This window comes from Microchirus variegatus, assembly GCF_963457635.1.
Source record: "Microchirus variegatus genome assembly, chromosome: 9".
NCBI lineage: Eukaryota > Metazoa > Chordata > Actinopteri > Pleuronectiformes > Soleidae > Microchirus > Microchirus variegatus.
In genome coordinates this window covers 2,960,218-2,972,485 of record NC_139810.1, presented here as the reverse complement: position 1 = coordinate 2,972,485, position 12,268 = coordinate 2,960,218, and the positions used below count along the sequence as shown (strand labels likewise).

Sequence of the window (12,268 nt, the reverse complement as noted above, 5' to 3'; positions counted from 1 at the left end):
GTTCACTGACTCCTCTCTGTATGTCGTTCAGCTGATTCAGCGCTTCACTGTTGCTAGGAGACAGTGTAGCATTCCAAGGAATCAAGGAGCGATGTAGGAAACGAGGAAAGGGGCCTTGTTTCATTGTTGAGGGTGTGAGGGGTGTTCCCCTGTGATGACATCACATGATGTGACATCATATGTCGACTAAAGTCGTCACCTTGTTGTTGTTGTTGTCGTCTCTTCCTGTCTGCAGCTCAGCCGCCATGTCTAAAGCCACGGTGAAGAAGCTGCACTGGCGCTCCAAGGTAACGACACGTGTTTCATCTGCAACACAAACACACAAACATACAAACACACATACAAACAAACACACACAAACATACAAACACACACAACCAAACACACACAAAGACAGACAAACAAACACACAAACAAACACACACAACCAAACACAAGCAAACACACACAAACACACATGCATACTCAAACAAACAAACACACACACACAAATACATACAAGCAAACACACACAAAAACAAACACAAACAAACACACACAAATACATACAAACAAACACACACATACAAACACAAATACATACAAACAAACAAATACAAACAACACAGACAAACACACAAACAAACAAACAAACATAAACACAGACAAACAAACACACACAAATACATATAAGCAAACACACAAATACATACAAACAAACACAAATACATACAAACAACACAGACAAAGAAACAAACACACACAAACAAACAAACACAGACAAACAAACAAACGCACACACACAAAAACAAACACACACACAAATACATACAAACAAACAGACACATACAAACACACACAAACAAACAAACACAGACAAACAAATACAAACAACACACATACAAACACAAATACATACAAACAAATACAAACACAGACAAAGAAACAAACACACAAACACAGACAAACAAACACACACACACAAAAACAAACAGACAAATACATACAAACAAACAGACACATACAAACGCACAAACACAGACAAACAAATACAAACAACACAGACAAAGAAACAAACACAGACAAACACACAAACAAACACACAAACAGACAAACACACAAACACACAAACACAAACAAATAAACACACACACAAACACAGACAAACAAACACACACACAAACAAATACAAACAAACAGACAAACAAACACGGACAAACACACAAACAAACACACACAAACACAAACAAATAAACACATACAAACAAACACTAACAACTCTCTCACTCTTCAGGTGCAGGAGAGCTTCGTTCCACTGGGCGGGGGATCAGGAGAGTTGGGTCTGGCCATAGGGGGCGGGGCCGACTATGGCGAGTTCCCTTTTGTCACAGCAGCCCCTGGAGGCGGAGCCACAGTGGGCGACGTCATCCTGGAGATCGGTGGCACGCCCGTGTTAGGGATGACCCTCGGTGACGTCAGAGGAGTCCTCAACTCTTGTCCTCATCCAATCAGAATCAAGACGGTGTCACCAGGTCAGAGGACGTGTGGTCACGTGACTCACGAGAGGGAGGAGTCACGTGACTCCTCCCTCTCGTGAGGAGGCTGCGATTGGCCGAAATTATTGACAAGTCGATTCAAAGTGAAGAGACTGAATGAGTCGTTTGAAGATGTGACGTAAAAAAAAAATCTGTTAAATCATCTGGTGCTGATGACATCACTTCCTGTGTGTGTGTGTGTGTGTGTGTCAGGCTCATCCCTCTGTAAGGACCTCAGGTTGTATCTCAGCAAATGTTTCACTCCAGGATCCATGGACAGTCAACTCCAACAGCTGATCAGAGAGAACCTGTACCTGCGCGCTGTTCCCTGTACGTCACACACACACACACACACACACTCACACACACACACACACACACACACTGATGATGACATCACGGCGTCCTCCCTGCAGGTACGACCCGGCAGCCTCGGGACGGTGAGATCTCAGGTGTGGACTACAACTTTGTCTCCATCGAGGAGTTCTTTTCTCTGGAGGAGTCAGGAGCTCTGCTGGAGAGCGGCAAGTTTAAAGGTACACTACGTCAATTTCATGGTTTTCCTTTCTCTCGTCGTGTGTCGTGGCCACACCCTCAAAGCGATTGTCTCCATCCAATCACAGGGAACTACTACGGGACGCCCCGCCCCGTCCACATCGGCCCAGAGAGTCCACCAATCACGTACCAGGAGCATCGGAACCTGCTGAGGAACTTCAGGACGAGGAGCAAGTCTCTGAGTAACCTGGAGAAGGCTGTGGAGGAGGGAGACAACAGCGAGGAGGACAGCGCCCCCTCTGGTCAGTTACAGTCATTTATTACCATTGTTTCTCTATGAGTATTTGGCCACGCCCCCATCAGCAGGTGTAGGACACGCCCACTGTCAGGCGTAACCGAAGCAAATCTGAAACCGTGACCATTTATCACCAGGTTCAGCCGGAGCCCCGCCCACCACGCTGCCCCTGAGCCATTCGTGGGAGTCGACGCTCGGGAGTCGCGAGGGAACGGAGGAGGGAGGAAGAGGAGGAAGAGGAAGGGGAGGAGTCGGGAGAGGAAGAGGAGGAGCTCCGCTGCCTGAGAACTGGGAGCTGGCCTTCAGTGACTCAGGAGAAGCGTACTACATCGAGTCAGTAACCGATAATCACATTTGATGATGTCATCACAGTTTCTGTACACAAACACATTACCCATGATTCACTCTGACTGATGATGTCATCTCTCTGTGTCAGTCATAAGTTAAAGATGACCAGTTGGTTTGATCCTCGAACTCCGAACAAAGAAACGCCTTCTTCTACTGAACGTAAGTCAGATTCTTTATTTGAATTATTCATATTAATTATTCATATTTATATATTTTATATTTACATTATACATATAATATATATATATTATTTATTTATGTGAAAATTGTGTTACATTGAACCTGCGGCAGCCAGCAGGGGGCAGCACTGACACATAATAACATAGAGCTGCTTCTGATCTTCTCCCTCACTGTCTGTCCATGTCCCTGTCTCTGTCCCTGTCTCTGTCCATGTCTCTGTCTCTGTCTCTGTCTCTGTCCCTGTCTCTGTCTCTGTCTCTGTCTCTGTCTCTGTCTCTGTCCATGTCTCTGTCTCTGTCTCTGTCCCTGTCTCTGTCTCTGTCTCTGTCCCTGTCTCTGTCTCTGTCTCTGTCTCTGTCTCTGTCCATGTCTCTGTCCCTGTCCCTGTCCCTGTCCCTGTCTCAGTTCCAGAGTTCACAGAGCAGGCCTCTCAGCTCAGAGGTTACTCCATCCACACTCGTCTTTCTAAAGGTCCTCGAGGTTTTGGTTTTAACATCGTTGGAGGAAGTCGACCTCGAGAGTTTCTGCAGGTTTACAGCGTCACACCTGGAGGGCCCCCTGCCCTCAACACCGGTACTGCACCCTGACATCACTACTGACACTAACTCACCACTGTTTAACCACTGACACTAACTCACCACTGTTTAACCACTGACACTAACTCACCACTGTTTAACCACTGACACTAACTCACCACTGTTAAACCACTGACACTAACTCACCACTGTTTAACCACTGACACTAACTCACCACTGTTAAACCACTGACACTAACTCACAACTGTTTAACCACTAACACTAACTCACTACTGTTTAACCACTGACACTAACTCACCACTTTTTAACCACTGACACTAACTCACCACTGTTTAACCACTGACACTAACTCACCACTGTTTAACCACTGACACTAACTCACCACTGTTTAACCACTGACACTAACTCACCACTGTTTAACCACTGACACTAACTCACCACTGTTTAATCACTGACACTAACTCACCACTGTTTAACTACTGACACTAACTCACCACTGTTTAACCACTGACACTAACTCACCACTGTTTAACCACTGACACTAACTCACCACTGTTTAACCACTGACACTAACTCACCACTGTTAAACCACTGACACTAACTCACCACTGTTTAACCACTGACACTTACTCACCACTGTTTAACTACTGTTTAACTACTGACACTAACTCACCACTGTTTAACTGCTGACACTAACTCACCACTGTTTAACTACTGTTTAACTACTGACACTAACTCACCACTGTTTAACCACTGACACTAACTCACCACTGTTTAACCACTGACACTAACTCACCACTGTTTAACTACTGTTTAACTACTGACACTAACTCACCACTGTTTAACTGCTGACACTAACTCACCACTGTTTAACTACTGTTTAACTACTGACACTAACTCACCACTGTTTAACCACTGACACTAACTCACCACTGTTAAACCACTGACACGAACTCACCACTGTTTAACCACTGACACTAACTAACCACTGTTTAACTACTGACACTAACTCACCACTGTTTAACCACTGACACTAACTCACCACTGTTTAACTACTGACACTAACTCACCACTGTTTAACCACTGACACTAACTCACCACTGTTTAACCACTGACACTAACTCACCACTGTTTAACCACTGACACTAACTCACCACTGTTTAACCACTGACACTAACTCACCACTGTTTAACCACTGACACTAACTCACCACTGTTTAACTACTGTTTAACTACTGACACTAACTCACCACTGTTTAACTGCTGACACTAACTCACCACTGTTTAACTACTGTTTAACTACTGACACTAACCCACCACTGTTTAACTACTGTTTAACCACTGACACTAACTCACCACTGTTTAACTACTGACACTAACCCACCACTGTTTAACTACTGTTTAACCACTGACACTAACTCACCACTGTTTAACCACTGACACTAACTCACCACTGTTTAACTACTGACACTAACCCACCACTGTTTAACTGTTTAACTACTGACACTAACTCACCACTGTTTAACTACTGACACTAACCCACCACTGTTTAACTACTGACACTAACTCACCACTGTTTAACTACTGACACTAACCCACCACTGTTTAACTGTTTAACCACTGACACTAACTCACCACTGTTTAACCACTGACACTAACTCACCACTGTTTAACCACTGACACTAACTCACAACTGTTTACTTTATACTTTGTATCTAAACTCAAACTTAATGACGTCTTTTTACCTGACTTACAGATTTTAACCGTCTTATTGCTGCTTTATAACGTTAAATCTTTGAGTTATTATTACTTAATAACTAGTTAATAACTCACTTACTCAGTTACTGACTAACAGTTGAGTTAGTTCTTCATCACAGTGAACTCTGTTGTTTCTAATGTTTACTGCTGTAACCAGGTGTGGTCAATGATGAGGCTGATCTTTGAGCGCCACCTGGTGTCCACACACACACACACACAGAGCCTTTTCTCCCTTCTCTCCCACAGTTAGACCTGCTCACATGTGATGAGGCTAAATAGTCAGGAATGTAACACACACACACACACACACACACACACACACACACACACACACACACACACACACACACACACAGTAAATCTCCTGGGAAAGTTTCAGAAATCTGTTCAACAAGAATCTGAGAAATGGAAAAACCGTTGAGCTGAAAATAAACATGAACATTTAAAGACTTTTTAGACTGACTTTTGAAGTTTGTAAACCGCTCACTCTCCCACACCAAAGTCCATAGAGAAAATCAGGGATTTTAGCCCAGTGGGACACAGGAGCTGCTGGTCTACTGCTACCTCGAGTGGTCACTTTGTGTCACTGAGGTCAATATGAACAACTTCTGTGTCTTTGTGATGTTAAAATCACTGATTTTGTCTCTGGACTTTGGTGTGGGAGAGTGAGTGGTTTACAAATACATCTTCACTTCACGTAACCCCGTATGTGTCTGGTTGGATGCAGCGGACATCCTGGTCTTCATCAATGACCAGTGTGTCCTCGGTCGATCTCACAAAGACGTGGTGGACATGTTGAAGTCGGTGCCGATGGGTCAGAGCGTGGACGTGGTCCTGAGACGAGGTTACCCCATGCTCTACAACCCAGATGGCTGTCCCAAACAGAACCTGGAGACGGTGTGTGTGACTCCGCCTCTAACCTCAGCTCTGTTTTTTTGTCGCTGACCTTGTGTTTGACCTTTGACCTCCTCCTGCAACAGCCTCAGACGCCCAGCGAGGCGTCCAACACTCGAGCGCAGACACACCTGACCTACAGCTGCACGCAGGACGCCAACGGCAACACGACAGGTCCGTTTACAGCCACACCTGATCTACCAATCACCTGTCAATCACCTGTCAATCACCTGTCAATCACCTGTCAATCACCTGTCAATCACCTGTCAGTCATTGATCCAGTGTCTCCTTTTCACTCAAATGCAGGACTTGGCCAAACCCCGCCCTCTTACGCCGCACGGCCAATGACAAACGGGATTACAGATCCGCCCACTCCCACGTCCTCTGACCCTCCATTGGGGGTGACTCCGCCCCCTAACAGGACAGTAGCCAATCACAGCGACTCTGATGGCGGTCCGTCCAATGCCGGCACTCGCAGGTCAGCATTAGCATTAGCATTAGCATTAGCAACTTTCTGCCACATTACCAAACATGTTTTCTGTCCCCTCCCCCTTCTCCGCACAGGTCGTCGCTGATTGGCTACAGCAGCAGCACACTCCCCGCCCTCTCCTCCTCCCTCCTCCTCCGTCAGAGCTCAAAGTCGTCAGAGAGCGACGTGTCCACGTCCACGTCCACGCTGCCGCTCACATCCTCGTCCTCTGCTCTCACCAAACTGCCGCTCTCTCGGCCCGAGACCGGCTTCCCCCAGAACTCCGCCTCCACCGCGAACAACCCCGCCTCCTCGTCCACGCCTCCGGGAGCGCCCGTGCAGCGGCCACCGATGCCCCAGACCACGCTCGCCCCGACTCCGCCCAGAGACGTCGCGCCCTGCGGCTTTAACGGGTGTCCGGCCAATCACCAAGCTCCCTCCGCCTCCCACGGAACCTCAGGTCTGGTGCTGCTGCCGGGGGCAGCTTCACCGGCGTCGCCCCCTGGTGGGGAGCTGGTGCCGGTAGCTTTGGGACGTAGTGAGGGGGCGGGGCTTGGGTTCAGCGTGACAGCGGGGGGTCAGGGGGGGCAGCTGGCCGTGGTGAGGCGAGTGTGGGACCGGAGACAGTGTCCGTCACTGCAGCCAGGGGACGCTATCGTGAAGATCAACGGAGCAGACGTTCAGAGTCTCAGCTTCTCCCAGGTACAACTTACTGTTCATCGGCCAATGCATGCTGGGATTTGGAGTCTTTCTACTCCCTGTAGATGGAGGGGATGATGTGATGAAGATGTTTCCTCCTCAGGTGCAGAGGATCCTGCAGGAACACACCAAACAGGGCGAGGTGGTGCTGCTGGTCTACAGAGGTATGAGGTCACATGACCCTGATTCTCCACAGCTGTGCAAACATCTGTTTTTTGTTTTCACACTGAGAACATGTTCTCCTCTTCCTTCTCCAGGCCCCGCCTCCTCTCCAGTCGTCACCCCCAACCTCTACAAGCCCCTCCCCTCTCCTCAGGGTCAGACCACACCCTCTTCTTCTGACTTGCCTTCCTCGTCCTCCTCTGCTGTCGTTCCTGCTCTCAGTCAGGCAGGTTTAGCCCCAGACTCTTCTCAGGGGGGCCCCCACCCACCGAGCCCCGGGGCCCAACAAGGTGAGTAACATCTCTCCTGGCGCTAATGCTAAGCTAACAAGCTCAATTTTAAATATTTAAACTGGTGCGACTGAAGCTAACGATGCCCGTTGTGACGTGAAGTGTGTTTACGTTGTACCGTGACTCCTCCTTGTTTCGCAGTGGCCCCGCCCCCTCCTCAGACGGCTAACGGGCCGTCGGCATCCGCGCTGATCCAGAGCACCAGTTTCCTGGACTCGGTTCCCGTGACGTTGACGCTGGAGCCGCGCGATCTGCTGGGAGTTCAGGAGAGCGCCGGAGGACCGCCTCCAAACAGAGGGGGAGGAGCCCTGGGAGCAGTAACCAAGGACGGGAGGGGCGGAGCAAAGGTGGAGGTGGAGCTCAGGAGGAGGCCGGGGGAAGGCTTTGGATTTGTCATCGCCTCTCAGGAAGTGAGCAGCGGTGGTGAGTGAATGAATCAGCAGCTAATTCCTTATTAATGAGTAATAAACTGATCAATAACAGTCAGGGTCATGGCAGCCTGTGGGGGGCGCTGTTACACTGAGTCTGTGGTTTCAGCAGCACCTGAGCTGAACACACACACACTGTGTACACTGGAGCTTCAGTTCCCTCCCACCACTGTTAAGCCACACCCCCCTCAAGCTGACCCTCTCCCTCTCCACAGCTCATACTCAGTCTCGCTCGTCCACTCTGAGAGACACAGTCAACCTCCGTGTGTGTGTGTCTGTGTGTGTGTGAGTGTGTGTCAGGTCGTAGTTGTGTGTAGTTTGTTCATCATGTTGGAGCGACTGCACTCACTTCTGAGAAATGTTAAAGACTCAAAACGTAAGTCGCTGTGTTTGTCTGTGTGTGTGTTATTATTTAAATAATATTTAAATAAATAATAATTCATTATAATTAAATAATATTGACATAATATCCGTATCAGTTCAGAGATGTTACAAATTGCTGCTGTGACGTATTCAATGTTGTGATTATTATTTTAAATGAAAATCAGCTGTCAGTGAAGTTGGTTTGTGACAGATATCCTCCAACGTCAGACTAACTTCACTGTGGTTTACAAACTTCAGCTGATGAGAAACACACGTCAACACTTACTGCTGCTGCCACCTTGTGGTCACACCTGTTATTAATATACAAGAAATGTATGTTTCACACATTTTGAAACATTAGAAATGTTGTTGTTTTTTAAAATTTACAGAATATTGTGATTGCTTTACAAAAAAAAAAAGTCCTTCTTTCTTCCACCTCTCCTCCTCTTTCCTCCTCCTCCTCAGTGGTTATCAGCTCTCAGGAATGTCTGCATAGTTCCACCTCACTGAGCCTGTGTGTGTGTGTGTGTGTGTGTGTGTGTGTGTGTGTTCAGTACCAGCTGGTTTCACTCCGACTCTCATGATATTTTTGGGGGATTATTTCCAGTGGTGGATTAACCCCCACACACACACACACACACACACACACACACACACACACACTCACACACATTATAATTGTGAAGGACAAACTGTTACAGCTGATTAAAGAATCATGTGACCTGTGTTCACAGGTGGTCACGTGACCCACAGGAAGCAGGTTGTTGTTGCAGAGTGACAGAAAACAATCCTCTGAGATTTCAAAATAAAAGTCTCAGGGTCCTGTGGAGACATGTGTACATCAGGCGTCTCCATAGCAACGGGTTTACTAAACTCAAATATGTGGGCGGAGCCTTGGCCTGTACCTGTTAATGTGTGTGTGTGTGTGTCTGCAGATGTGTGGTTAGGTTAAAGTTAGTGTTCGTTATTAACTTGTTATGGTAAGGTTGTGTGTGTGTGTGTTAGGGTAAACTCCTGTGTCCCCGTGGTTTAAAATGTTGCCATGGTTACGGGAGTGTTTGCTGTACGATGATGCTGTGGCTCCGCTCCCCCCGTGTCTTTGCAGCGTCCTCACTGATGTCTCACCGGTTCGTGACGGTGCGTCGCGGCAGCCCGGCGGCTCGCAGCGGACAGATCCAGCCTGGCGACCAGCTGGACGCCGTGGAGAACCGGCCGACCGGCGGCTTACAACACCGAGACCTGGCCCAGATTCTGAGGAGGGCGGGAAACACGCTGAGGCTGAGCGTCACACCCAGACGCTGTACGACACACACACACACAGGTGCACGACAGGTGTGACAGATTCCTGTTCTGACCTTGTCTCCTCCTCGTCTCCTCAGACTCCTCCTCTCAGACAGAAGCAGCAGATCTGGACATCGACAGTCGACTGATCAAAGGATCCAGAGGAAGGTCAAAGGTCAGTGTCACATTTACTCAGTAAACTTATTATCAGTAGTGGCAGCAGTACTGTAGTATTACACTGTGTGTGTGTGTGGCAGGACCAGGCTCAGTTCTACAGTGTGGATCTGGATCGAGGTCCAACAGGGTTTGGTTTCTCCCTGAGGGGAGGCAGTGAGTACAACATGGGCCTGTATGTGCTGGGTCTGATGGAGGGGGGGCCGGCCCAACGCAGCAACAAGATACAGGTACACACACACACACACACTTTAACAGGTGACAGAGAGTGGGCGTGGTCATGACGACAGGTGTCTCCTGTGTGGACAGGTGTCTGATCAGCTGGTGGACATCAACGGGGACAGCACAGTGGGGATGACTCACAGTCAGGCTGTGGAGCAGATCAGACGAGGAGGACATCGCATTCACCTCGTCCTCAAGAAAGGAAATGGTTACGTCCCCGACTACGGTGAGACACACACACACACACACACACACACACACACACACACAGTCCACAGTGAGGGACCCCTGCTGGACATACATGTAAACACAAACACGTGTTTACATGAGTGAAGCATGATGTCACTTCCTGGTTCAACTCAGTCAAAGAGGACTGAAACGTCAGAGACACCACAACACGATATTATCACGATATTTAAGTCACAATACAATATTACCACAATATTTAAGACTCAATGCAATATTATCACGATATTCAAGTCACAATACAATATTATCACGATATTTAAGTCACAATACGATATTATCACGATATTCAAGTCACAATACGATATTATCACAATATTTAAGTCACAATACGATATTATCACGATATTCAAGTCACAATACGATATTATCACAATATTCAAGTCACAATACGATATTATCACGATATTTAAGTCACAATACGATATTATCACAATATTCAAGTCACAATACGATATTATCACGATATTTAAGTCACAATACAATATTACCACAATATTTAAGACTCAATGCAATATTATCACGATATTCAAGTCACAATACAATATTATCAAGATATTTATATCACAATACGATATTATCACGATATTCAAGTCACAATACGATATTATCACGATATTCAAGTCACAATACGATATTATCACAATATTTAAGTCACAATACGATATTATCACGATATTCAAGTCACAATACGATATTATCACGATATTCAAGTCACAATACGATATTATCACAATATTCAAGTCACAATACGATATTATCACGATATTTAAGTCACAATACGATATTATCACAATATTCAAGTCACAATACGATATTATCACGATATTTAAGTCACAATACGATATTATCACGATATTTAAGTCACAATATATTATCACGATATTTAAGTCACAATACAGTATAATCACAATATGATATTATCACGATATTTAAGTCACAATACGATATTATCACGATATTTAAGTCTCAATATGATATTATCACAATATTCATGTCACAATACGATATAATCACAATAATTAAGTTACAATACGATATTATCACTACGATATTTTCACAATACGATATTATCACAACATTTAAGTCATGATAGAATATTATCACAACATTTAAGTCATGATACAATATTATCACGATATTTAAATCATCTAGTGGACTGAAACATTGATTTTTTTATGCTAATCCATACAAAGTTGAATGTTTATTTGTAACATCAGTTAAAAATATATATATTAAAAACAATATATGCTTGGTGTCTCTAAAGCGGTATAACATCGCCGCACTAAATATTGAGATATTTCCCTGTATCGTTTTTTTTTTCCACACCCCTAAAAGCTTCAGCCGTTGATGACTCATCTTGTCAGCGTGGGATCTTTGTCTTTTCTGCTGTTTGACTTTATCTGTTTCTACTTTGTCTTTTTCCTGTCTGTCTTGCTGCTTTACTGCCCTTCCTCCTCCTCCTCCTCCTCCTCCTCCTCCTCCTCCTCCTCCTCCTCAGTGGAGCTGTCCAGCCTCTCTCTCTGTATGACAAACTCCAAACAGGGTGAACCGTGTTTCTACGTGATTGGACGAACTGAAAACTCGCGGTCGGTAAAAAAAAAAAAGAACCTTCCGTCTCATCTGTCCATCGCTCCTCATCATTTACGTCACAGCTGTTTCCATCGATGTTTCCATCAGTGTTTACCTCATTATTTACATCTCTGTTTATGTAAATGACGTCAACGTCCATATGTTGTGCTCATAATAAACACATTCATTATAACGTATGTGCATTTTATACACAGTCCACTGAATTAATAATATTAATTATTGACTAGAAATGTTAATTAAGGTGTAAACATGATAATGTTGTTATGTTAATGAACTTCTTTTAATCAAACATATTACTCCATATCCACCATCCTCTCAATGC

The 12,268-nt window shown here is 45.6% G+C and overlaps 1 protein-coding gene across 1 annotated transcript in view; it reads left to right on the top strand.

Moving 5' to 3' along the window:
- Window positions 1–245: 245 nt before the first annotated feature.
- Window positions 246–12,268, top strand: part of magixa (MAGI family member, X-linked a) — a gene marked incomplete at both ends in the record, with an annotated part of 12,828 nt that continues 805 nt past the window's right edge. The window contains 20 exons of the mRNA XM_083894986.1: window positions 246–287; window positions 1,274–1,511; window positions 1,728–1,844; window positions 1,931–2,050; window positions 2,138–2,311; window positions 2,442–2,637; window positions 2,741–2,811; window positions 3,238–3,405; window positions 5,853–6,022; window positions 6,106–6,193; window positions 6,326–6,497; window positions 6,584–7,190; window positions 7,291–7,351; window positions 7,445–7,639; window positions 7,781–8,062; window positions 9,536–9,730; window positions 9,810–9,886; window positions 9,969–10,115; window positions 10,195–10,333; window positions 11,855–11,946. Of these exons, the coding sequence (XP_083751112.1) occupies window positions 246–287; window positions 1,274–1,511; window positions 1,728–1,844; window positions 1,931–2,050; window positions 2,138–2,311; window positions 2,442–2,637; window positions 2,741–2,811; window positions 3,238–3,405; window positions 5,853–6,022; window positions 6,106–6,193; window positions 6,326–6,497; window positions 6,584–7,190; window positions 7,291–7,351; window positions 7,445–7,639; window positions 7,781–8,062; window positions 9,536–9,730; window positions 9,810–9,886; window positions 9,969–10,115; window positions 10,195–10,333; window positions 11,855–11,946 (3,351 nt within the window). The remainder of the gene's footprint in view (window positions 288–1,273; window positions 1,512–1,727; window positions 1,845–1,930; window positions 2,051–2,137; window positions 2,312–2,441; window positions 2,638–2,740; window positions 2,812–3,237; window positions 3,406–5,852; window positions 6,023–6,105; window positions 6,194–6,325; window positions 6,498–6,583; window positions 7,191–7,290; window positions 7,352–7,444; window positions 7,640–7,780; window positions 8,063–9,535; window positions 9,731–9,809; window positions 9,887–9,968; window positions 10,116–10,194; window positions 10,334–11,854; window positions 11,947–12,268) is intronic.